Here is a 27,800-nt window from a genome sequence, read left to right as displayed (position 1 = left end):
CGTCCCGGGGGGGCGAGGAGCCCGCGGAGCTGCCGCCGCGGGGAACGGCCGCCCCCGCCGCCCGGGGCCGGGCGGCTTCGCCCCCGCCTCCGCCTCCCTCCCGCTGGCTGCCGCGCACGCCGCCCGCCCCCCCCCCCCCCCCCCGGGGAATTACCCCCCCCCCGGCTCGGGGGCCAGGTACACTTGACGTCAGGATGGCTGTCGTCGTTTTGACGTGTAAACACTCATTTCCATTCCGGCTCCGGAGGGTCTGGGCGCCGCGCAGCCCCGGGCAGCCGCGCCGCGCCGGCAGGCAGGGACCCGCGCCGGGCCGCCGCCGCCCGCTCCGCCGCGCTCGCCTAGCAACGCGGCGCCCCGCCGCAGCCCGCCGCCCGCCCGCCCGCCTCGCCGCCGGCCGCCGCTCCCTCCGCCCCGCGGCCATGGACGGGCGCCGCTGGGCCGGCCGGTGCGCGGCCCTGGCGCTGCTGGCCGCCTGCTGCCTGGCCGGCGGCGGCAGCGCCGAGCGGCAGTTCCTCAACGAGTGGGCGGCGGAGATCCCGGCGGGCCTCGACGCCGCCAGAGCCATCGCGGAGGAGCTGGACTACGACCTCGTGGGGCAGGTACGGCCGGGCGGGGGAGCTGCCCCGCCGGGGCTCCTCTCCCTCCCGCCTTCCCTCCCTCCCTCCTTCCCTCCTCAGGGCTGTCCCGAAACTTGTGCCCGGCTGCCGCTCGCGGGGCTCCGGGGAGTTTGAAGCGCCTTCTCCTCCCGCCGCTCTCCCCGGCCCCGGCTCCGCACCTGGCGGGGAGCCCCGCTACCGCGGCGCCCGGCCGGGGACGGCTCTTCCCTGAGGGGACCGGGCAGGGTCGGGCAGGGCGGCTCGCCTCTCCCTGAGGGGACCGGGCAGGGTCGGGCAGGGCAACCCCGCTCTCCCTGAGGGGATCGGGCAGGGTCGGGCAGGGCGGCTCGCCTCTCCGTGATGCGATCGGGCAGGGTCGGGCAGGGCAACCCCGCTCTCCCTGAGGGGACCGGGCAGGCAGTCCCGCTGTCCCCGAGGGGACCAGGCAGTGTCGGGCAGGCACCCATGTGCTCCCTCCGGAGACCGGGCAGGGCTGGGCAGGGCGCACCGGCTCTCCCCGAGGGCTCCGGGCAGGAGGCGGGCGCGGGCAGCGCTGGCTTCGGCCCCGCGCCGCCCCCGACCTGGCCCCCCGCCATCCCGCTCCCCCCCCTCGGAGGCTCCATCGCCATCGCGGGGCTTCTCTCCAGCCGTCCCTCCTGGCGCTTTTTTTGGGATGCCGTGACGTCAGCGTTGTCAGGGATGAGTAACCGCCTTTAGGTAACAGCCTCGTCCCACCTCCAGGCGAGGGTCCTGTGCCAGGCAGCGCCTCTGGCAGCGCTGGGGACCCCGCAGGGCCGCTTCCCCCCCGCGCCGTGGGGCGCAGCCCCCCGCCGGGAGCTGCCCGGCAGCGGGAGGGAGGTCCCCTCTCCTCAGCCCCTTCCCGGCCTCCTGCCCGGGCGTTCTTCGGACTCTGAAACCTCGGTGTGAGCCCACCTCTGTGGGCTTGGTCTTTCTGCCCTTGGAGTCAGTGGATTTGCCCCCCACTGATTTCAAACAGCCCCTCCGTAGGGAAGAGGGGTGTTCAAAGCCGGCAGGGTGCACCCAGCTCCCTGGGTGAGCAGCTACTGCACAAGTGAGAACACCCGTTCGGTAGGTGCCTGTACAAACAAACCCCGCAGGGAGGTTTCTGAGGCCACATGAAGCTTTTTACACCTGTTCAGCTGAACCCCAGGAAGAGCAGGTAAAACTGGTGTGTGACCGTCCCTAAAACCTGTCCTTCGAAATGTGACTGTGAGTATACTGGTCACTACTACAGGTACCTCATTACTGAGTACTGTAGTAGCAATGACGGCTACTTCACTAACTTAAATGGAATTATTCCCCCAATTTCTTCTAGCAGCACAGAGGCTGTGATAAGCAGCTCTTACTTGAAGAGTGTTTTTTAGTTTAAAATATCTAAAGGCTAGTTTCTTGCTCTTTTCTTTCCTCTTTTAAGCAGAATGAATTCGGTCAGGTTGTGACTGTTGATATTTGTTTCCAGTGAGAAAATATCTCTCGATAGTTAAAGTATGCCTCTGTCTTATAGATTGGATCACTCAAAAATCACTACCTATTCAGACGTAAAAGCCATCCAAGGCGGTCTCGAAGAAGTGCCATTCATATCACTAAAAGACTTTCTGATGATGAGCGGGTGAGTGTTAACATTTATTCCTTTTCATGCCCCCTGTTTATTCTGTCTCCTTATTGCTGGCTTTGTAATGAGGTCACAGGCAGGCTTTCCTCGTTTTGCAAGTCTAATATATGCAGCCATCCGTACTCATGCTGAATAATACTTTATTATTCTGTCATTAACAGGCAGAATCTGACCCTCTCTTACCATATTTTTTGCAAGTGCTTTCCAAATTAAGATTTAAGATATGCAGCATTGCAGAGGCTTGGAATTTCAGATGATGTGTCGCTGATAAAAATATGGATGAGGAACCACAGGGCTCGAGTCAAAGTAAAAATCCATAGATGCAGTAAGTTTAATCAGGCCACGTCTGTGCAATTACCATGGGAATTAGGGTTGATTTAAAGTGACTGAATATTAAAAAAAAAAAAAATAGAGGAAAAGGGCTGAGGTTTTGCTGGATTCGCTTTTTCTATGACAAGCTAAAACCCCTTCTCAAAGGATCCATCACACATTCTAGACTTGCAGTCTTGTTGGTACACTGGGATCCGACTGCAATCCAGGAACAGGCACACTGGAGAGCCAGGGCTGTAAGGTATGATCCACTGGTGAGGCAGACTCCCCATGTATTTGACTTTATTTAAGAGCGAAGCATGTCTGTAAACATACTGAGAAAATGAGGTGGGTGGCAAATTTAAGGAACAGACCAGAATGCTCTCAGCCCCTCTTAAAAACGATTTCTGGCAAGTTTCAGAACAATGAAATTTGAATTTCAAATCAGCATTATTGCAGCAATCATTGTAAAAATATGAGCAGTGCAAAACATGAAGTAACTTAGTTGTGAAAACCAGCAATTTATAATATAAGGACAAATCACTTGAGAACGAATAATTGGTTATCTGGGGGTTTTAGATGTGAATGTCATCTAGGAGGAAATATTGTATCCGTAGCTAGAAGAATTAAAGGAGGGAGCGAGACAGGGTATTTGTTTTGCCTGTTCTGTTTCAAAAGTGTACACTCCCGTCTGTCTCCTTGCAAACATTGGTTTAACAGTTAAAGTCTTCTAGTTGAAATAATTCTAAACTGGGGATGTTCAAACCCACAGCTTTAGTGTAAATTATTGTTTTAATTTATACCCATACCAATGATCAAATATTCAATGCCGCCATAGTACAATGTTCAGGAACAGAGTTTTGGTTCCAGTTCCTCCCTTTTTTCGACTTAGTACATTCAATGCATCTCTTACACAGGGCAGCATGACTGTGTTTAATATACTAAATTATAATGTTGTAAGCAGAATGGAAGCAATTGTGTTACACACATTACTGCCAAACATTATTGCAGACTTACATACTTAGATCCAAAAACAGAGCTTGAAAGAGCTGCAGGTGATTTGCTAAATTTACTCCAATTTCCCTTTTATTTACCATCTAGTATGCAAATTAACCATGTGAATGAATGAGATGTAATTATGTCATTATGTAAGTATATAAACACAAAGCAATCATGTAATGCTGTGTAGTTATACACGGACCTTTGCTCCAACGAGCTACTCTTGTTCAGCAACAGCCTATTCAAAAAGATGTAAATTCAATCTTTAAAAAGGGGGAGAGAAGGGAATCCTGCTTTTGTTTGTATAGTGCCTTCATGAATTTTATGGTACGTTAAGTGTGAAAGCTGGGGTAAAACTTGGCTCTAATCTGAGTATTGATCTGCTTCCTATAGATGTCCCAGTGTTTGTTGGAAAACAGATAAAGGCTGTGATGTATCGAAAGGATATAATTATCTGGTTCCCTAACTTCTTCTAGTATTTGCACTAGTTTCCAAATCTACTTTCTTGCAAGAGACCTGAATCAAGATTATTTTCACTGCTTTATATATCAGCGACTGGAGATTTGGCACAGGGCCTTCAGCTTTTGCTGTAGATGGATGGTTGGAACCTCACCCAGCTGCTGAGTGACAAACATTTGGCTTGTTTGTCTGACATATGTGCTTGGTAGTTTCAGCTCATTTCCCTCAGTGCAGTTGTCCACATCAAACAAGCATGGAAGTTGTCAGTTGTTAATTACTGTTGGGTGATGAAGAGGCCAAGCTTTGCTGTGGGCAGGGAAGAGAAATAAAGGTAATTGCTCTAACCTGTGCGCAAGTGTGTATGGCCCTGGATATCAATAGGGCAGTTTAAAATACTTATACTTGCATGGGTATATTCATCTTCTGTGACTAACTACTGTTTTTAGGGGATTTAGCACTAAATATATAGCAAAGGGAATAGTATTAGAGAACTTTCAGTAAACATGTGTGATGTAGCTACCGTTTTTGAGGGTTTATGTTCTTGTAGTGAACTTTCATTAGGCTCTCATGAGAAAATTGTATTTTAATCAAATCAGGACTTTTTTATCATTATAATGTCTGAGTCAGTCGTCTTATTGTTTCACACATGGGGATAGATTTAAGGACCATAAAACCATTGGATCACAGCAGACAAAAATAACCAAATCTATTCAGATGTTTAAAGCAAAAGGTTACATCCAAGGCGTCCTCCACTTGAGGCTTATAGCAGCATCTTGGCAATCTGCTGAACTTGAGTTTGCTTTGCTCGTCTGGAAATTGGGATGAAAAACACCAACTTGATCTGTGTCAGAGTGACCGTCCATGTACTAGCAATGAATAACATTTTATTCCCATTTCCAAAAGGAGCACACAGCACAGAGAAAGGTATCGGAATCAGGATTTGATTTGAACTGGGTTTAGTAATGCATTCAAGGAAACGAAGTGGGATACACTTTTAAAATGCACCCTAGTGACTCGGAGACCGCTCTGTCTGTGCACAAATGCTATGCAACTGATTCTATCGACGATTTAGCAAAACACATTGAAGCATTTTGGCTTTCAGTTGCCTTAAGTGGAATTATGGCAATGATGAAGTTAGTCCAATGTTCATAGCTTACTAATGGATCACACCTCAAAACACCACTGGGAAGGAGACTTGAAGGTCCAGCTGGGCTATGAGTAACAGCATCATTATCATTGCTAGACTAAAGCCAGAGGTAATCTTTCTCCTTTTCTTTTAACTCCCAATAGAAATAGATAGGTATTAAAATGTAGGTAGGAGGAAGAAGCAGGCTGTAGTTTTGCTTGTTTCGGTAACTGCCACTGCTTAGATAACCTTCTAACCATACTATGCATTTTATATAGAAGCCTGCATTGTGTGGCACTCACAGGAATTCTACTGTTAGCTTGGGCTTAATGATTTTCTATGAATTGCTTCTATAGTCTCGTGATTTCACCAAATCCTCTTTCCCAAAGTACACTGTACTACAGTATAAATAATCCTCCTCTCTGCATCAAACATTGCTCATTTTGCTTTAGACATCAAAATTTTGCTGTGTGAGGAAACCCCTTACCCTCTCAGTTAAGAAAGTTCTAACCTATAGAGGCTTACTTGTCATATTTATACAAATAATTGTAGGTGTCATGGGCAGAGCAGCAATATGAAAAAAAGCGAACTAAGCGTGCCACTGTGAGAGACTCAGCAGAAAATCTTTTCAATGATCCTATGTGGAATCAGCAGTGGTATCTGGTAAGAATTTGTTTCATTCTAGAACTGGGGATGGTGAATTTCAATTGTACTATCAGCTGTATTATTTCACTCGTATCAGAGCGCTTGCACTGAAGGGAGTAAATGAAGAGTCAAATGGTTATCTTTCTTTAAGAACTTAACTTATCTTTGAAGCTGAATATCTCTTTGCTTCTTTGCCTGTTTCCAATAGGAAGCAGGAAATTTCTGAGATGTCTGTATTGGACAAATACACACACACACAGAGTTCAAAAAAGCAGTTTTGTGGAAAAAGCAATGTCATGCTCTCCAGGAGACACAGTTCCTTTTTGCACCTTTCTGTGGTTTTCACTTCTTTTTCCTCTAGTTTTCCCACCTGAGAACAGAAACATGATGCTTACCCTTGTTTGCAGTGCACATTGAATTTTTTCTGATTAAATGCATAAATGTGTTAAATATTTTCTTCCAAAATATATTCCTTGCCTTGTAGTAAATAACTTATTATGACCTTATTATTATGATTTGATGGCAACAGTTTTTAGCTCTATTCAGTGTACCTTTACACATCACCAGAAAAAATTATGTGATTATTTGATGGATTCTAGAGAACAAAACTTGAAACCTCAAATAATTCCCTGAACAGCAGCACTCAGAAAGGAAAGCATAAAATGAAAGAAAGGTCATTCCCATAACAAATTTCTTTTTCTAGGCCTCATATTGTATGCAACATTCCTTTGGAAACAAAGAAATGAAAAACCTGCTATCAACTAATGTAATTATCCACAGAGAAACAGAAGGAAAATGCTTTTTTTACATCTGTGTTTTTATGAGGGTTGTAAGCAAGTTTTCCAAATTAGATGTATGTACCGCACATTTAATATTAGAGACAAAAAATGACCCATTTAGGAGCTACTCTTGAAAGAGCTTGCTGTGGAAGAGAAGGCTATAGATGATTCATGCTTCCAGTTGATTTACCACAGGAACAGTAATGAGGGTAGTAAACAGAAAGTTGTGATTCAGCACAGTTGTTCCTAACCAAAAGACTACCTTAATTGTTTTATCCATTAATTATTTTGCTCTGGCTAACTTGAATGTCAAAGGAGAAAACACGTTTGGAGAAAACGCAGCTCACTGTACCGTGGGGTACTGTCTTGGCTTCTCATCAAGTGAAAAGAACAAACATTAGCAGGTCTGATTATTAACTCAAAGTTCCAAGGTTCATTGGTACATCCCTACCATTCCCATGTTTCTGCTGCCTGCCTCCAATAAATACAAGATGCTCTTTGTTCAGAGGTGGTCTTCAGGGATCTTCACGTAATGGGGTAAATCTTTCACTGCTACAAGTATTTGAAGAAACTAATTTTTGTGTTATCTTTGCAAAATTTGAGCAAAATACACAAGTTCAGGCTGGGATGGTTTAGAGCACTGTTAAAATACGACTTTGGACCTGTGTAGTATAAATTGATGAAAATGTTGACATATTTTAATCCTTTCTGTCCCGCAGCAAGATACAAGAATAACTCCATCCCTGCCCAAACTGGATCTCCATGTTATTCCTGTATGGCAAAAAGGGATTACAGGCAAGGGTGTTGTCATCACAGTACTGGATGATGGCTTGGAGTGGAATCACACCGACATCTATGCTAACTATGTAGGTTTGAGCATTAGAATGCTATGGAATAAATTAATCAGTTGTAAATTTGATATACAGACACTCTTCTCCAGCTTGCTGTCTGTTCTGTAAGTCAGCTCCTACAGTACAGACTGAAATATTTGCCTTAGGCATAATTTGGAACCTGGTCTGTGTCACTTAGCAATGATAGCAGGGGGTTTTTGTTGTTGGTTGTTTTTTTTTTTTACCTCAGTGTATTTAGTTCCCAGGCATGTTTGTATACAGTGGTTTAATGCTGAATTATTAGAGCTCCGTGAAAAGTTTACGGAATTGTTAATGCCCATCAAATTCTACCAACCCGATTGCTGTCAACATGAGCCACACCAAAGAAATAAGTACAGACTCAAGAACCCATTTTGTTACACATTTTAAAATGCATTTTCTAGTGGTCTGAATTAATTCTGTTTTTTTTTTTTAAATGTAGGATCCACAGGCAAGCTATGATTTCAATGACAACGATCACGATCCCTTTCCTAGATATGACCCAACAAATGAAAACAAGTAGGTAGCCTCCCAGTTGTGTGAAGAGAACAATACAGTATGTTATTAATTTGTGTACTAGACCATGCAAATGCAGAAGTATCTATGTATGTTCCCTGTGAAAATTATATCATAAAAGGAAGAATTTGTATAACAGAAGCACAGGATGGCTGAGGTTGGAAGGGACCCCTGAAGGTCGTGTGGTCCGAGCCCCTGCTCAAGCAGGGAGACGTAGAGCTGGTTGCCCAGGACCACATCCAGATAGCTTTTGAATATTTCCAAGGAGGGAAACTGCACAGCCTCCCTGGGCAGCCTTTGCCAGGGCTTGGTCACCCTCACAGTGAAAAAGTGTTTCCTGATGTTCAGAAAGAACCCCCTGTGTTTCAGTTAGCACAAAGATTTGCACGCACCATTGGCACAAACACTGGAAACTAAGGAAATTAAATTCCCAGATGAAGAGCATCGTAACTCTAATCTCCCTAAAATATCCTGAGTTTCTTCATATCTGTGTATATGTAAGGTACTGATATGTTTCTGTAAGCTAAAGGGAGCAATCTGTTCATGTCACCACATGTGTTTCTAGAATGATACCTCCCTAGGCAGATTTTTACTTCAGTTCTCTGCTTTGCACTGGGAATTTTAAAAGAATATGTCTCCTACGAAGGGCTCTGGAGGAGACTGTGTCTTAGAGGAATCTACCAAGAAACCCATCCCTTCAGATCAGCTTTTGTAGCTAAGGATGCTGTTTTCCAGTTTTGGCAGTACCTTTTGGGCCAATAGGATAGCTTCTAGCTCAGTGCAGGCAATCACAGGTGAAGTCATGCTTCTGACCTCCTCTCATATGGGTATGACACACAGTCAGACACTGGAGCTTACATTCACTCCTGGGACAATCTGTCTCTTCTGAGGCATATGAAAGCTTTATTTAGACCAGATTTGGCCTAAATGTCCTCAAGGTAGTAACCTAGGAAGTTTTGAAAGGCTTGAATACAAGACAACCAGCCAGTTCACTTACTGGACTTGCGGAATTTTGTCTGATGCCCTCTCTAGAGCTACCTCTTTGATACTCTGTGGAACATCTTGATGGGTCTGTCACATGAAGTGTATCCATGGTAGTTGAAGGAGGGATTTTGTCCATCAGAAAGAGAAGAGAATGGACCTCTTTAAAAGCTGGTACACAGAAGAAGTCAATTTCTTAAACCAATTAGGATGCCGCTACTCAGTAAAGATACAGTAAGAAACTGATGGACTGGTTCCCTATTGTCTATTGGACAATAAAACAGCATCCACAACATAAATCAGCGTATGGGGAAAAAAAACAATCAATCAAAGGATAAATGTCCCATGAATAAGACATTTGACAAATGACATTTCTACTTTGTTACAGCATTATTTAAGAGCAAAGCCATTATCCTCTTGTTCCGATGACATTATCTCTTAAATCTACCTGTATTACCTCCAATCTTTATTAATAAGTAAATGGAATTCAGCCCAGAGGCATTCAAACACTTCATTGAATAACAATCTGTAGTATTAAATAATACAACTCTTTTACGATTACAGTTATATGAAGGTCTTCTGTATTGTGGAATAAGAATCACCTATGGCAAAAAATAATTGCATAGAAAATAGTTAGTTACAAGGAAAATTTAGCAATGGTGAGGATACTTTGAAGGCTAACTTTCTGAAATCCTAAATAAATGACTATCTAAATGTGTGATTAAAAAAGACTTGTATCATATTTTTGTCTGAAGAAGTTTAGCAGCTTCTTAGCCTCATAATTTGATGCTACTTTCACACTCATCTCAAATACCTGTATCTAATAGGTCTATGGACTTCAGTGTGACTTAAATTAGGTACTTATCATCTCATCACAATGATCCTTTGATTATTAAGTAGGTAAAATTATGTTGAATGAAGCCTAAGAGAAGCAAGTGTTTTTGTATCATGTAGACACAATTCAAAAGCTATTCAATAGCTGCATTGCATTCATTTAAAGGAAGATTTCCACCAAATCAGGAAGGTCACTGATGAGTCTTTGTGTATGTCACACAAAAATGTTATGAAATGTTGTTTATTCTTACTGTATTTATTCAGGCATGGGACACGGTGTGCAGGAGAAATTGCCATGCAAGCCAACAACAGAAAATGTGGAGTTGGAGTAGCCTACAATTCCAAAGTTGGAGGTAAGAAAATGAAAATAATTAGATGTCTAATAAAAATGGAAACCAGACAGATTCTGTGAAGTGCTGAGTGTTTTCAGCTACCATTAATCTGAGATACGAATGATGAGTCCTTTTCAGAAAACACCAGTCTTGCAGTGTTAGGCTACAAAATCTTGTCTGGCCATAGTGCAGTGTTGCGTCTATATGACAGCATTTCTTGAATGTCAGCATACTCTCTGGAATTTGGTTATCAGTTGAATATATGTAGAAATTGTATACCAACAGCAACAACAATATAGGTGGTGAGGATGATGAGAATTAGTAGTAGTAGTAGTAGTAGTAATAATAATAATAATAATAACAACAACCTCTGCTGTACCCAGAGGTAAGACTGCATCCTTTAAGGAATGATGCACTGACTTAAAATTGGTTATCCTGGAAGGAGGTGGCATGGGGGAAGAGAGGGATTGAATAAAGTGAAAGTAATAATATACAGATTTATACCCACCCTTGTTTGGAGCATATTGTTTCCATCTACACAATTACATTCAAAAGGTCATGTCAGTCAAGATATTCAAACTGCTGTGGTTTTTGTTTCAACAGCTTACTTCTCTACTATCATCATAAGTTAATTTTGAAAATAAGTAGTCTTACTTGCCTGTCAATCGATATTGCCTTTTTTTTTGAAGGGGTGACTAAAAGTTTAATCCATTAGAGGCTTATGAAATAGTCATGATCAAAGTATCAGTTGCAAATGGTTATTTAGCTCAGAGGAAGATACTCGTTCAGTCCTAGTTTTTCCATTACTCCCTTTTTTCCTTTTAAACAAAGGGACGATGAGTGGCAATTGACACCCATAACTGCCATTCCCACCATTTCAGTCTTATGTTTGTAGGTTCCCATTTACTCTACTGAGCTGTCATAGATGTCAGCTTTGCAGTCTGCCTTTGCTGTAATGCATTATGCTGTCATGCTCTGTTTAAATAAAATATCTCACTCATAAGATGAAGACACCAAATTTTCAAAGCAGGGCAAAATGGATGAAGCTGCAAAGATGTCTGAACTCCCGCTGTGCCCATATTTTAAGGCACTTGCATCTACAGACAAGATTCTTCCACAGTTATTTGCATATGCTCTGTGTTCATTTGCAAATGCAAACTACAGATCTGTGCAGAGTGATTTGTCTAGGAAAGGAAAATAACAGGAGGAAAAGCAGTCCAGCAATCCAAATTACCCAGGAAGCTGCTTATACCTGAGCGGGGGGAGGAGAAAGAATAGAAAAGTTGAAAGAAATTGTAAACTGTTATGTATGACCAGCCTGATTAAGATAGGGTCGTAACAAAAATATGTTCAAAGAGCAATGGAAGATAGGAGAAGTCTTCAAAAGATTCAGATAAATTTGGAGCAGCTAAACATTGGAAGGCTTTTTTGATGTTCCAAGCTATACAGGATTCATTTCTTCACAGGCTTTTTTTCTCCCCCTTTTTTTTTTAAAATCCATGAAATGATGCATTACACACTTCTATTTGACATTAGTTCAGGTTGACTTCTTTAAGTGGCTGTTTGCTTGTACCATTTGCCATACTGGATAAATCCAGTGGTCCACAGCCGATGCCTTCTCTCTGATAGTCAGCAATAGGTGCTTTAGGGAAAGAAACCCTGACATTTGGAATACCTTATTCTCTAACCTTCAGCATCAGAAGTTGGTTTAACTTTGCCTTCAGGGGTAAAACAGAACATTCCATTCAAAATTTTTTGTTTTCCATGAAAATACTGACTTTAATAACCCTGAGTGTTCTCAGTAGTCACATCAATGCCTGGCCCTATTCTGAAACCTTCATTAGTCTTTTCAGTACTTTGTGGCTGTGAATCCCATAGGCTTTTCTGTGCACTGTGTGAAAAAATTACTTCTTAATGCCAGTTTTCAAAGTGACACCTTTCAGTGTCCTTTAACAGTCACCTCTTGTTCTGCATAGAACTAAGAAATATGTGTGTATCGATCACCTTTGGAGTAAAGTAGGGTGAATATGTATTCATGCATACCTAACCATAGCACTGTGCTATGATATTTCTCTGGTGCTGCCATGGAAATCAAATGATTAAGAAGCTCCATTTTACAAAGGACTGAACTGAGAGTTCCCGCACAGCGATGTGTTGCTAAAAATAGCCTTCTGCCAGGCGGATACATGTATGTGTCTGAAATTACCTTGGGCTTTGCTCTTTGGTTTTGTGGGACTGATGATGGGAGCAAGCATGTGCAAGAATAGGAAAGAGTTTATGCAAGAGGACATAACTGGAGTGTGCTTAGGGAAATACCACTGCAGTCATCAGATCCCTGAGCTGACTTACACAAGCAGGATTTTTGGACATCACAAAGACAAGACAGCTTTTTTCTTTTTTTCGTGAACTGTTTTCATCAGTGTGTTGTCAGTGTTCTTGTTTTCTTCTTTATTACATTGTTTATCTGCAGAGTTGGCTTTGTCTTCTTCTGTGGGAAATATCTGTACACTATTCTCTGCATTCGCAGTATCTCATTATGTGTTGCAAGCTAGCACCCGGAGCTTGCAGTCATTTCCACACAGGCAGATCTTTGCTCACAGCGCTCTGGTATGAGAGAATCCCACAATTCTGAGCCAACTGAAAAATGAGTATTCAAAATGTTAGCAGTGTAAGCCTATCTGGGGTAAGTGTTGGTTTTAGTACCTGAGGCACAGGATATACCTTGATTCTTTTCCCAGCTTTGTGAGTGATAGTGGAGTAGCAGTGGTTAAGCGGATTAACTCCTTTGTCTGTTTTTGCCACTAATTAATATAAAATAATAAAGCCCAGCTTTATCTCAGAGGTATTACGAGTCTTAGAGGCCAGCCGTTTGGGAAAAGAGTTATGCTTACAGTCTTTTTTTTTCCTGCTTGATAGTGTAAAAAAAGAACAAGACACTGATCTGCAAGGGCAAGGTTGTTTTTTTTTTTCTTTTTTTTTTTAATACAACCACCACATTTTGCCTGCTGTGCTTTGGAAAAATCCCCATTTTGTGGAAAATACTAGAAAATGAGTACTCATAATTCACCAACTGCCAGTAATGGTGCAGCTGCTGTAGTACTAACTTGCCAAGTTCAAGACAACCCAGACATTTTTATTGCTTGAAAACACAGGCTGAATCCTGACTGCTGTGGCTCTTATATTGCTGCTGTTGCTGGGAGAGCCATGCTATAGTGGGAATTTTGCCAGACTTCTGCTATTTCTATCCTCCTCCAGCACTGGACAGTGGTAGCAATCCTACTGCAGAGCTAGGGATTTGCAGAGCAAGAGATCCAGTGCAGATGAACTGCTGTCTGCCACTGAATTTTAAGTACCACTGAGATCAGGATTGCTCTGAAGAAGATTAGATCATGCAGTTCCTAATAAAATGTTAATGGCTAGATATCTCTAGCATCTCTGGATTGCTCACAATAGAAAAAACGTGGCAGTAAGACAACAGTGAGAATTTTTTGTGGTGAAGATTGAAGAGCTAGTGAAATAGCAGTGTCACAAAGACAGCACAACCTTAATGACTGTGAGGACAAAGTGTTTTAGTCAGAACATTCAGAACTACATCTTTGAGCTAAAACTCTTAGAACTCTTGAAGATAAAAGTAATGTTGATAAAACCTATTTAATTTTAGTGACCTGCTAGCAGTTTGAGAACTCTTTTGTTACAGATTTAACAGAAAGGAAGAAAGAGTCAAGCAAGAGCTCAATGCAATAAGAAAAAGCAGGAACAGTAAGCAAAACATCATCTTCTTGGCTCTCTGTAGAAAGAGAGAAAGAAGTAAATAAGAGGCAACCAAGATTTTAAGACGGGGTTTTTTAATGTTTGTAGAGAGCACTGAGCTCTGTAAACAAAGGGTAAGTAAGTGTACTGTTTCACACTGACATGAACTGTCCTGAGTATTACTTACATGAACAGCAGTCGGCTATGGTTGCAATAGTTATGGGTTAATTTTGTTGGAAACTTTACAAGCAGTTGACAAAGACAAAGAAGAGGGAACAGAAAGTAAATCCAGTCTGCTTGTTTTTTTTCTGTTAAGGTATACGTATGCTGGATGGAATAGTCACCGATGCTATTGAAGCCAGTTCAATTGGTTTCAATCCAGAACATGTGGATATTTACAGTGCAAGCTGGGGCCCTAATGATGATGGTAAAACTGTGGAGGGACCCGGGAGACTGGCACAGAAGGCTTTTGAGTATGGGATAAAACAGGTATGGTACTTAAGAGACAGTTACAATAAAATGTGGCAGAGAACAGAATTTTAAAATGGTTGGTATCAGGGAAGAAATCAAAATGGTTTGTGCTGTCTTTGCTGAAAGATATTTGAAAAGGAGGAGATAGATTTTAATAGTACAGGTCAGAGAAATTACCAGCCAGAACAGGACTTTTAAAAAAAGCACCATTAGAGCTTTCTGAGCTGGTTTTACACTACCATTCTCTGCAGATAAGCTTTCTTTTTCCATCCTTACTTTTGCTGCCTTTGTCTCGCCCTACCCCCACCTTCTCTGCTGCTTGTTTTTGCACTGAACAGTAATTGGATTTCAGCACTGAAAGCCTATAAAATTTAATACAAAATTTCTGCTTTGTGAATATTTTGCTGTGTGAAATAGTGATGCATTTTAGCACCCTGTGGATGGGCTTGTATTATGTGAATTGCATTAGTTTATAAATTGGTGTGTATCATGATCCATTTAAAATGAAGATAGTAAAAATGCATGATGAAGAGTATTGGAAACAATGTAATATAGTGAGGAAGACTGAATCAGAGACAGGAGAGGAGAGAAATGGAGGAAAGCTTGAAGGACAGAAGCAAAGAGAAAGAGGATTTTGGAAAAAGGGTAGTTAACATTAGCAGACAGAAGGAGAGAAGAAGAAAGAAGAGTCTGACAGCTGACAAACATGCCCTGAGGGAAGAATGGAGACCAAGAAGAGTGGGCTGGTGATAACTAGAGATCTAAGTCCATAGGTAGGTAGCAAGAGAAGAGGGAGATTAAAGGCAATAATTAGGGTACCAACGTTCAGTGGTCTTACTCTGAAAAAGCAGGTTATTTGGTGAAGAATGTATCTTTTTTTTACAACTTGTTTTATTTCTGAAGGGGAGCAAATTTACCCATTAATTTGTCAGGCTTCCTTTTGCAAGGATCTGGATGGTCTCCATTCTGCTTAAAGTTAGCCAGAGTTGGGGTTGCCAGTGACTTTCATCCCTGATGCCTTCATTGCTGCCCTGGTAAAGCACTTAAATATATGCTTAGCGTTAAGCATCTGAGAGGCATTAGTAGCAATCTAAGTGAAATCAAAGCAGGTGTTTACAAATACCAGTGCTTTTCTGGACTGCAGCTTTTATTCTCAAAGGAAGAAACTATCTCATTTTCTGTAATTGACGTGGCTTGTCCTTCCCATTTTAGCAGTTGTATCACAAAGAGTACAGCTTACTTTTCTTTACTTTTAATGTTTGAAGTGCTGCAAATGTCTTAGCACTTGCATGAATAACTTCAGATCTCATCTGAATAGGATGATAAAAATCTGTATTTCAACTGCTGTTTCCAGTGAATGTACATATATTAATAATGAACAACATATGAACTTTTGCTCTTCACATGAAACAGATCTTTTTCCTCTGAAGCACTAGTACAGCTTAAGACTGGGTAGGGTGATACGTGCTTCCTCTATGATAGCTGTGATGGTTTACATGCTGTCTGCTGTCAGCATCAGTTGTTAGCTGCTGCTCCCTCATTACATGCTGGAGACCAGAGCAGGGAACGAATGTGGTTATGTCTGGAGACTGGTGGTGCTGGCCCACAGATTTGTAAGAGAAAAGAGGGTTGTCAGTCAGATGTGCTTGCTGGTTCACTCTGTTTCAGCAAGTGAATGCTAACCGTGAAAGGTTTCCTTACAAAAGATAAGTTGGAAAAGTCATACCATGTACATAATTCATACTGCTTACCCATACCTCTGTGATTACAGGAAAAGCAAGTGAAATAAGCCCTGATAAACTTGCCGTTTCTTAAAAAAAAAAAAAAAGGCATTTTTCCTAGAAATATTCAGGACCAAAACCTCAGCATGTGGGAAAACTTACCTGTTGAGCACAGACTCTGTTTTTAACTTAAAAACCTGTTCTGAGGAAAGTTGCTGTACCTGGAACACTAAACCTAGACCAGTCAAACTAAGAGATGTACTGTAGGGTGTGAAGTAGGATACCTCAAGTAGCTGGTTTCTTCTGTCTCTGTCTCCTCCAGTGCTTGTGGAAAATTGTCCTTTTCTACCTGAAAATGTTTGATATATTAGGCTTTGGCAGGGGGAGGAGTTGTTAAGAATACATTACAGAGACTGAAATATCTTTGCTAACCACTCATTTCCATTTTCTCTAGGGCCGAAATGGGAAAGGCTCCATTTTCGTATGGGCTTCTGGGAACGGAGGCCGTCAGGGTGACAACTGTGACTGTGATGGTTACACTGATAGTATCTACACTATCTCCATTAGCAGTGCTTCTCAGCAAGGCCTTTCTCCCTGGTATGCAGAGAAGTGCTCTTCAACTCTGGCCACAGCATACAGCAGTGGGGATTATACTGACCAAAGAATTGTAGGTTGTTTTTACCAGATTCAGAACAAACATAGAAATGTATTATATGTGCAAATAACAAGTGAGAGCTCTTAAATGCTTGGTTTCAAGTGCCTGCTTTATGTTACATGTTACATGCTTGGTGCTTTTGCCTTGAAAAACTGAGGGATTTGTAATCCAAAAAGTGATTGTGTTCCTGGAACATCTTCTGTTGTAAAGCAATGGCTAAACAAAATCATTGTGTCAATACAGTTAAATCAGCATTCTGAATCTGTTTGCTGTTTGTGTATGATAGAGGTCTCTGCATGAAGTTTGATGTGGTCCTGTTCTTCAGAAAGGGCAGATGAAGAGAGATTCAGAGTAAAAGGAAAAAGAACCTGTGAAGTTAGTGTACCATATGAGTCAGTACCTCTGATATACCTTGCCATTAGCTTTTGTAAGATTGTCAGCCCCCAAGTTCCCACTTACTACAGCAACAATAGTGCTTCCAAACCTGTAAAAGGTACTCAGCAAGCAGGCAGAGCAATCTGTGTGCCTTCATTAACTGTGCAAGAAATAACTTTTGCTGAAGAAAATTGCTGTGATAAAATAATGCTGAAGTACCTATAATTTCTGTTCAGCCCTGGTGGATGCTAATTTTACAATAAACTACATTGATGGGGATTAAAACAATGTCATTCCAAGTTAGCCAGGAGATCAGTCCTTCCTAAGTGGCTTCTCTTCATAGCTGAGGTGTAGATACATGGGCAGATGAGTTTGGTATTTAAGTTCCGAATAAAGCACGTGTTTCATTGCAAATTATAGTTCTTCTGCTGAAGAGAGAGCAGAACACCAATACTAATCCTATGAGTAATTTTCTAGCAAGCAGTAATTTTAAATGTTCTAGGCCCAACACAATGATCTGTTTTTATGATTCACCAGTAAGCCTGAAACACTTATTGTGAAACCTTAGAATAAAATAAGATATTCAGTGTGGGAGTATTTTGTTCCAACACAAAGCGTTTTGATACAAAAATTATAGTTGAAGTAAAAAGAGTGGATTGAAATACGAACGGATTTAAACATCCATCACTTTTTCTGCTGGTGAGGAATGTATTAATATGCACCAAGTAAAGGATACATGGTTATGTTTGTGAGTGTGGATATGACTGTATTTACAACTGTTTATTCATGCAATCTGTTTTTTTTTTGTTTTTTCTGTCAGACAAGTGCTGATCTTCACAATGAATGTACAGAGACTCACACTGGCACCTCTGCATCTGCACCTCTGGCAGCAGGAATTTTTGCTCTAGCGCTGGAAGCAAAGTAAGATGTCACACAATTATCTTTGAAACTCCTCTCTCTCAGCCACCCTGCCATCTTCCCCGAAATGTTGTCTGTTTGAAAGTGGCACCATCTCGTGCTGCAGCTCCACTTTTTGTCAGTCAGACTTGCTCAGCCTGATGACAAAAATAAGCAGCTACTTGCCATAACACCTTCCTAGCAAAGCAGAACCAATGTAAGTAAAACATGATGACTGAGGAATTTTAGTCCATTTCGTGCATTGGCAACAATTGTTTACTGAGTTCAGGTCAATTGCACTTAAAAGCAGTGAGGCTGCACATGTATCAGGAGAACATAATTTGAAGATAATAGGTTGCAGGAGTTTAAGTCTTCAGTCAATTTACAGAACCTTTTCTGCCAATGATGAGACATAAAATGGAAAGTACCCAAGCTTGACTGTCAGAGCAGGCAGGTTCAGATCCTGTAGGGCTGGTAGTCAGAATGTATGACTTAGAGAGGGTAAAAAAGAAAAGGACAGGACAGAACAATGGCTTTTTCACAGAAAACACTTCAGGCATTAGGGCGTAGGCTTAGTACTTGAATGGTGTATGTTCATGTTCTATTGCACACTTCATTGATGATGTAAGCCAAGATACTTAAGGCCATATTTTAAAGGGTAGAGTTAATCACAGATAGAATCAAATACCCAATGAATTTTCAAAGTCCAGGTCCCATAAAGACTGGTGGGAAATATTAGTTTTGCTAGTTAACTTTACATGCCTGAATAATTTTGAAGAATTGGACTCTCATCTTGCTAGATACGCATTCTTCATTTATACAGAAGTCTTGTCTACCTGGAGAAGTATTGTGAGGATAAGCATGCGACATGCTCTCTATTTTAAAGTAATGGGGTGCCATATACATTCAAAGCATGTTCAGTTGCAGACTAATAATTGAGAAAAAAATTATAGATAGCCCTGAAACAATTAACCAGGAGCATTTTCTCACCAGCCCAAATCTAACATGGAGGGATATGCAGCACTTGGTAGTGTGGACCTCAGAATATGATCCACTGGCTGGAAATCCAGGATGGAAAAAGAATGGAGCGGGACTGATGGTCAACAGCCGATTTGGGTTTGGACTACTCAATGCCAATGCGTTGGTAGATTTAGCTGATCCCAAAAGATGGAAAGGTGTACCAGAAAAGAGAGAGTGTATCGTCAAAGACAAAAGCTTTGAACCAAGGTAAGAATTTGCATTAGCGGTAGCTAAGCTTATGTCTATATTAGTAAAGCCTGAAGGATAGTATTCTGCACAGATTGCTCTGAACCAGACTCAGAGATTTCTTCTGATTCATTTGCTTTTGCCTTACTGTATTCCTCAGGGGCAGGCAAGCAGCGTTGGTTTGCTTGCTTTTTTTTAGTATAAGACTGATGGAAATTACTAGCATGAAGCCTTAACAAAAAATAAGATGATTATGTCTGCTTGTGCAACCAGCGTATGGATGGATGATACTGTGAGACTAAACCCTATCAGATAAGATATGAATGTTTAGACTGCTATCAGAAGATGAATAAAAAGATACCAAAGTCTCCCAGGGATTTTTTTAAAAAAGCATCTGTAATCGGTCTTAGCAATTTTTCTCCTGTGATAGGCATAGTATATGTTGAAATCAGGGTGATATATTGAGCTTTAGTCACCTCCATAGCATGTCTTTTATGAAACAAGAAGTGTCTCAAAGGCTCACTGAAAAGGCTTAGCAGCCACATTCACAAGTGCTCCCAGCATAGTGAGCCTAAACTGAGCTCAACATACAGGTAAGTTATAATTAGTCACTAAGCTGGTTAATCAATAAAAATATCTAGACCGTTTTTGCTTCCACTTGTTCACTTATGGATTTATTTAGAAAAATTACAGCTATTTCAAAGATCGAAATTGTACTGTGTGAGTGCACCAAATATCTGTCTGTAGAAACATATTACTCTGTTTTGGAGTGTCACTGCGTGGTAACCTTATTATTTACGCTATTTCACTATCAATTTGCTTTTATGAGCGCTCTCCTTTCCACAGAGTGCTGATCCAGTACTGATGTATGTAATACTTGCGGTTTTTGTATTTTATTGCAGCCCTTTATGTTACATTATAAAACCAAAGATGCCAAGATTTTGAGTTTAGAATTATTTGTGTGGCAATTTAGATACCCCTTTCTCATTAGAATTAATGGAAATTGTGCAGAGAAAGCTATGCACAGTAGGTCTCTGTAGAGAGAATGTACAGAAGATGTAAGCTTTTTTTTCTTGAGATGGCATTGACTACAAAGGGTTAAAATGGCTGTGCTGCTGCAGTATTTTAACTCCATAACAGCTCTTCTGGATATTTGAATGAGAGAACTAAGTATAAGTCTGATAGACTCCTGTGATGTAGCTGACAGCAAAGACTGTTTTTTTATAGTCTCTGTGTTGACAGAAACCTTTGATTATCAAACTTGCTTGCTTGCTTGCTTCCAGGGTGTGTTGCACAAGTCTGTCTTATGCAGTGCCTATCATTCGGTCCACTTCAGTATTATCTGTGCTTCCAGAACTTCCCATGGTTTTTACTGGAGCATTAAAAAAAAAAAAAAGAATGTAGAATTTGTCTTCTTCCTTTCTCGTCATTCTGAAATGGGTATTAAATGCATCATTTGCACTTCACATAATGATCCAGAATCAAAAGTTTCTGTGAGTAATCAAAGAACTCCTGTAATTTTGCCAGATTATTAAGAGCAAATGAGGAAGTCATCATTGAAATTCCCACAAAAGCCTGCGAGGGCCAAGAAAACTCCATTGCATCTCTGGAGCATGTGCAGCTTGAGGCAACAATTGAGTATTCCCGTAGAGGTGATCTTCATGTCACTCTGGTATCTCCATCAGGTACAGGAGGCAAAGACATACTTTGTTTGTGTTGCTGTAGTGTGTAACATTTATTTAATTAAAAACCACCTCTGAGTTCTTCAGTGGTTTAAAAAGGGCTAAATATATTGTTGGACAAATCTAGTCACCTCCAACAGGTGAGTGTGAGGACAAAGCATCTTGGGGACTAGAGAACTGGTTCTCTGACACCTCTTCCCAATCTTCATGTGTTCTGGCTTATTTTTGTGAGAAGAGGTTTGAAAATCATACTTCAGAAAACGAAGGCACTGTTCCTAATATGTTTTCATTCCAGCAAGAGGACCTATAAAAACTGAGAGTTCCTGGCAGACAGCAAATTATAGTTCAATAGTGCTTATCAGCCTTACTGTGATTTAAGAAGCTAATGCAAAACAAGGTATCTGACTCCCTAGATTTTATGTAACTGTGTCTCCCCATTGGTGTATTTAAAAACACAGTGTCTCTGTTAGGCATCTTAGTACAACTACACTAAATGTGCTAGAATATGGCAAGCTGTTTTGACAATGCCCTGAAATAACACCATAAGGAGGAAAAAAAAAAAAAAGAAAGAATGAGTATAAACAACTTCGTAGAGAGTGAGATCTTTTAGATCACCTGATATTATTAGAAAAAACAGACAAGCTTTCAGGTATGAATTTAAACATCAGGCTAATCTAATTTACTGATATTAAAGGCTAATCTAGTAATTCACAGAGCCTTGTTCATGTCATCATTGCAGGACCTCACTAGACAGCAGGGTTAAAATACTGTACATACAGTGTATTTCCAAACCTACCTTGTCTGGGATTCCTTTTAAGCTTAACCTTAATTGTTCATTTTCTGAGTTTACCTTTTGTCTTATGGGAGCAATGTTGCTCTGAGGTGTTTTAGCCTTGACTCTTGATGGTATTTTTAAATTTAATTCTGTCTTAGATAAGTTTTGGTTTGGGAGTAAATATATGGACTGTCTCTAGGTACATCACGGAAATGACAGCAACAGTATCTCTCTTTCTACTTTTATAGAGGTATTACCCTCCCAAGACACTGTTCTATTGCTATTATGTAGGAAGCATGGCTTCATCTTAGAAAAACACCCATTTTTGAAAGACTGACGACAGTAATATGTTCTTCATCTTTTTATGTATTTCTCTGGGTTTAGTTGAGGTAGCAGTAGTCAAGGTCTGCTGCCTCCACTATTGCATCATGTTGTTATCATGGTTAAACTGTTCTTTCCCTTAGTTCTTGCTGTTTTTCCACTTTCCTGCAAAACAGTACTACCAAATGTATGTCATTCCTTTTCTATATTTATGGTGTTACCTTTAAATATATTTATAGCTTGTGATCAGGCTCCCTGGGGCTTCTCTGCTCCGTATTATGTAAATATAGCTCCCTTACTCTCTCCTTATATGCAAACAAGCACAACAAATTTCCTACTGTGCAGTAGAATCTGTTTTGCTGCAGAAATACTTTGTGAACGGCAGCATTTTTGTAATAATAATAACAATGCAAATGCTTTTCACCCTGTTGGAGTTCCAGGCTGTAACAATTTACATCCACTCACCAAAAAAAAAGAAAAAAATACAGTGATGAATTCAGGATAAGGCTTTGGTTTCACAGTACTGTGTGAGCTGGTTTGCCTTCAAAACTTCTATCTCAGAAGTTTCCTGAACTGTTCATCAGTAGAAGATACTGTTTATGTCTGACCTCTGTTTCTTATGCTGGTTCATGTGCATCCACTACTTTTTTCTGTTAGAGATTGAACACGAAGCAAGATGTACCTTTTTAGCATGACCTAACGTGATAGTTTTTATGCTCTTAAATACTGCTGTGAAAACAATTATGTTTCCCGTTCCACAAGCCACTGTTAAGTAGTGCATTTTCCAGGTTACCTATGCAGTAGATAGTGTGCAAGCTGAGCAATATGAAAAGTAAAAGTGGACATGTGTGAACAGTCACTATTGTTGACCTTGCACTAACACAGGGACCACCACTGTCTTACTGGCTGAGAGAGAGAGAGATAAATCTCCCAATGGCTTTAAGAACTGGGACTTCATGTCTGTTCACACATGGGGAGAGAATCCAACAGGCACCTGGGTTTTAAGAATAACTGATGTGGTAAGTATGTCTGTATGTTAACTAGCTATGTTTGGAAGCTAACACAGATAAAATGATCTCTAACCACTACCAAGCATGTTGAATAGTGAGTTGTCTGATTAAGTATGCTACAACAAGAGTTTATTTACACTAAATATCCATCTGGATTAAAGATTAAAGAAAAAAAGATAGAGTCAGATTTTCTTGTTCTTTACATAAATGCAAAGGACCATCCTCATTTCACTGACATGTACTTGTCAAAAAAATTTCATGCCTATGTTTTTCACACATTATATGTCACTGAAAGAAATCACTTAATATAATTTTCTGTGATTCATGGAGTGAAATATGTAATCCAATTAACAGATGATTAACTGCAAATTAGTTTTTTCTGCAGAAAAGAACACAGGATAGATCTAGTCTTCTCTTAGTGCATGTGCATAATTTTCATTAATTCAAAACCTTTTGAATTAATGAATTTGGGTGACCTCAGAGAGCTATTCTGATGTATACCTTTCCCTAACTTCGTTCTTAGAGTAATTACTGCTGAACAACGTCTAAGGATTAAAGCCAAGAAATCTACAGATATGAAATAAATAAGTTTACTAAAACCACCTGGGGATATGGATTATAACAGCGAGACACCAGAATAAAGCTGCTTGATAGGCAACTGAAAAATCATTCTCTTCAAAGAGAGAGTGAGCAAGCGCACTCATCTCTGGAGAGTTTCATTGAAGTTGTCTGTTAATAAGCTTGTCATTAGGGGTCAGATCCTGCCAGAAACAGAGTGCTTCCTATCAGACGCTGAGCCTCCAACCCCTGTTGGCCTCAAATTGTAAACAGGAGGATAATGCCAAGTACTAAGCAGATGACCAAGGCAGTAGAAGTAAATGTTACTATCAACAGCGTAGTGTTAATACTGCAAGCTTATAGATAACCCCATGGTTACAGATATCCTGCTCTTTGTAATTAATATAATGCATTTTTTGGAACAAAGTTAAGACGAGCATTTTTTTTGTAATTATCTCTCATTTTCCATTTTCAAATGAAACTTAAAATAAACTAAACTTTTTGTCCTCAACAGGTAATGTGCTCTTTCCTGCATTTGTAGGGTTTTGTGATTCCTGAAATAAGTTTTCACATTAATGACCGTAACTGGAATCACAGATTCCCATGCAGGGTTACTCATGATTTAGTTGTCATGTAAGTCGTGTATGTAAACTTTGGTATAGACTTCTGTTAGAAGAGAAGAGCTTCAGCAGCTATCTTCAGTCGCTAAATGACTGAGCAAAAATTCTGAAAGAAGCTTTGGTAAAATAAAGTTCCAGGGTTCGCTGTACTTGTCTCTTCCACTTTCTACTATTTAAATACTGCTGCCAAAACTAATGGACAAAGCGGTTGTTACTCACTTCCACAAGCTGTGTTTCAGATTGCTATTGTACACCACTACAGAATATTATTCCAAATTATTATTCCGATAGCAACTTTTCTGAGGAAACTGTGAAGGAATGGTTTAGTGAACAAATACTAATAACACAAACTACTACTTCAGTAATTTTTAGCGTTCTGTGTTATGACAAAATTCCACTGATGCTTACGTGATTAATTAATATGTTGCATCAAAATGCGAATATTTGGAGTAGTTAAGCCATTGTATTAAATCCCTCTTTCTGATATATCCTGTTTCTAATATATCACTCTTCCAGTGCTTATAAATCATTGTCTAAATTTAGTTGTTGAAAGCCTTATTTCTTCTAGTCACTTCTGTTTACTTTACGATCAAGTGTCCTGTTTCCTCTTCTTATGTCCTGAGAACCTATGCTAATGCTATGCTTGTCCTTTAGTCCAGAAGAATACAAAATGAAGGAAGGATTGTAAATTGGAAATTGATTTTGCACGGGACTGCTACCCAGCCTGAACATATGAAGCAGCCACGTGTATACACTTCCTACAATGCTGTGCAAAATGACAGAAGAGGAGTGGAGAAGATGACGGACTTTGTAGAGGTAGTGTTACATTCATTTTTTTCCTTACGTATTTTTCAATTTATAAGAAAATGGTATTTTTTCCTAGTAAGAAGACACATGTTCATTCTGTATTAATTTCATCTAGCCTCTGACCACCTCTGAGTTGTATATTGTAATTTTCTCCATGTCAACAACTGATATTTTTATTAGTCTCTGTTTTCATATGCCAATATCTAAGTTTTTATGATGCTAAGAGGACATTGCTACTAAAGCAGTGAACTCGACAGCTAATGCAGTTGAGTGGTACAAGGAGGGAGGAATACACTTCTGACAGACACACTAAATTTATGTAATTCTAGTGAGAACAAGTGTTGCATCCAAAAGGAGCTTTGCCTGCTGGAGTGCTTCCAGGGAGCTTAGAAGGAAGTTAGTAACAAAAGACATGACAAAAGTCAGGGACTCGCTGACCAGAGGATTCGATTAAGTGGATCTGTTGCTGCTAGGTCCTTTGTCACCCCTTCTTTACTTTTCAGGTAGAGTGCTCTAAAGATACTCCAGGCTTCTGAGAGTGACAGTGAGTTTCTGGATGCATGGGATGTATTGTACATTTTCACAATACTTGATTATGTCAACACCCTTGGAACACTTTATTAATCACATCACATCAATTTGTCTCCTCATTAAGTAATTAGAATGTCCATAAAGTATAGAGAGATTAACCTTCCTCAGGCAGGTTATGAAGGAGGAGATTGAGGGAAACGTGATTACAGTCTTTAAATACATCAAATAAGTGTCTGCAGGTGTGGCAGCCATATGCAAGAAAATAAATTGGAAGAAAATAAAAGTGAATTCAGGAGGTACTGTAGGAGAAGACTGGTGGACATAGTAAAAACCAGATGAAGGCAAAATGAGTATTCAGTCAGAAAGACAATCCTAGTGTAAATGAGGAAGCTATGCAGCCACCTACTGCTGTGCCAGTATGGGAGGCGTAGTAGACACTGTTGACACAAGATCATGCCTATCATTGACTTGTCTGTACATCTGTATCTGGCATTAGCCTTCCAAGGTTTCCAGGATATATGTCATGGCCACCCATTAGCCATACTTCACTGTCTTTTCTTAGGTGAGATCATCTACAGAGAAGGTTATATGGAAGCACTGGTTTAGTCCTTTGCACAAGGGTATGTGGCACAGCTGGACCTGTCATCACCACGGCGTATAATTCCTTCAGTTAGACTGCTGAGGAGCTGTCTCCCATAGTACAACAAAAAACATCTCTTAAGACTGGGGCAAATCCTGCTATAAAATGACATGTTGTATCCTGCCAGTGTGGAATCTGAATTTATAACTTCCTACATTGTGGGGGGATTTGATATTTTATACAATACAATCCTTTTGATAGTCTGTTTTGGTATAATGGTCTAGTTCTTTTCTAGACGCTAAGTGGCTCCTGAATGAAAAAATAGCATCTCCCCACACATAGATGGAAATCACTAATCAGAGCAAATCTTAATCCAGTCAGTTTTCGTTGACACCTAACCTTTTTTATGCTAATCTCTATTCTAGGACCATACCACACAGGAGAACCTGAGTGAAAAACCCAAAGTCACAGAAGATACCAGTAGTAGCAGTGACAAAGGAGAAGATAAAATCCCATCAGAGGCTATGCTACATTTACTGCAAAGTGCTTTTAGCAGACAGATGTCTCAGAAGCGACTGCCAAAGAAGACTGCAAGTGAGAAGTTAAATATTCCATATGAACACTTCTATCAAGCCCTTGAAAAATTAAACAAGCATTCCCAGTTGAGAGACTCAGAAGAAAGTCTGTACAGTGACTACGTTGATCTTTTTTACAATGCCAAACCATACAAGCATAGAGATGATAGACTGCTGCAAGCCTTGGTTGATATTATAAATGAAGGAAACTAAACTGTAGAGTATGGCACTGAGTTGGAAATATTCATTCTCCCCACCCCACCTGTAGTTTTTTTTTCCGAAGTCTGTTGTACGCTCTAGTTGTGTGATTGCTGCTTTGATTGCTTCATATTTAATACAAATATCAAGGAAGGGAAAAAACGGGTGTGGGAGGATAAGGCAGTAAACTGATGCTTTTTAGTAATAGCTTTTTTCAAAGCCTTTCCTCATTACCATCAGAGTATATTTGCCCCCTCAGGCATGAAATGCAATAGTATTCCCCTGAAAACCCTAATGCTCTATTTTAAACAATTTTCATGTTACTTATTCTTCCACCCTATTCACTTAGCATGCAGTAGGATTCAAATGCTGAACTACCAAGCAGTTTTGAACCAAACTGCCAAAGCTGTGGGGAGATACTCTCATCCCTGGTTTTGTAATGAATATTGCAGTCTTTCTTATATTTGACGTTTATTCCAGATTTAATATTGGAAGCAGCCAGTGCTGCTTCCATCATAGGTTTTTTGTTCCTTCTCCAAACAGCAATGTTCCCTTACCCTTCTGTTCTCCCATAAAGGAGCAGCTGGGCAGCTGGAGTTGGATCGGAGCATCAGTAAATACTGATGAAGTTATTCACGATTTAGACTACAGACAGACATACACTAACATAAAAGAGCCCCAAATGAGGCGTCCCGGGCCGTGGGATGGCATTCTCACCACCTAACTTTAGCTACCTAAGTGAAGTGCCTGAATTATGAGCCTGGTCTTTCTAGGCTGTATGTAGTTAATGAAGACAGAGGCTGCTATAGATAGCACTTCAGAGCACTTGGCTAGTCTTTACACTAGTTCTGAGTTACCTGATGGAGTACTGATCTATTTGTGTTGACTATATGAGCTTTAGGGGATCAACCTCCTACCTATGGAACCTCAGTTACATTTCTAAAATAAAATAATATAAATGCCTTCTGAGATGCCTGTCTGCAGTGGTCA

The 27,800-nt window shown here is 40.6% G+C and overlaps 1 protein-coding gene across 1 annotated transcript; it reads left to right on the top strand.

The window, feature by feature from the left end:
* Positions 1 to 419: 419 nt before the first annotated feature.
* Positions 420 to 26,825, top strand: PCSK1 (proprotein convertase subtilisin/kexin type 1; the record flags this gene model as incomplete). Its single annotated transcript, XM_082337436.1, has 14 exons — positions 420 to 599; positions 2,122 to 2,226; positions 5,675 to 5,785; positions 7,266 to 7,412; positions 7,858 to 7,934; positions 10,011 to 10,099; positions 14,145 to 14,317; positions 16,475 to 16,687; positions 17,871 to 17,971; positions 18,941 to 19,174; positions 20,681 to 20,838; positions 22,817 to 22,950; positions 24,774 to 24,935; positions 26,463 to 26,825. 14 exons carry the CDS (start codon positions 420 to 422, stop codon positions 26,823 to 26,825), a joined length of 2,247 nt encoding a protein of 748 aa, XP_082193562.1.
* Positions 26,826 to 27,800: the final 975 nt, after the last annotated feature.

The sequence above is a fragment of the Platalea leucorodia genome, assembly GCF_965183815.1.
Source record: "Platalea leucorodia genome assembly, chromosome: Z".
In the NCBI taxonomy this organism is placed as follows: domain Eukaryota; kingdom Metazoa; phylum Chordata; class Aves; order Pelecaniformes; family Threskiornithidae; genus Platalea; species Platalea leucorodia.
The sequence above is the reverse complement of the archived record's forward strand: the minus strand, read 5'-3'. Positions and strand labels throughout refer to the sequence as shown.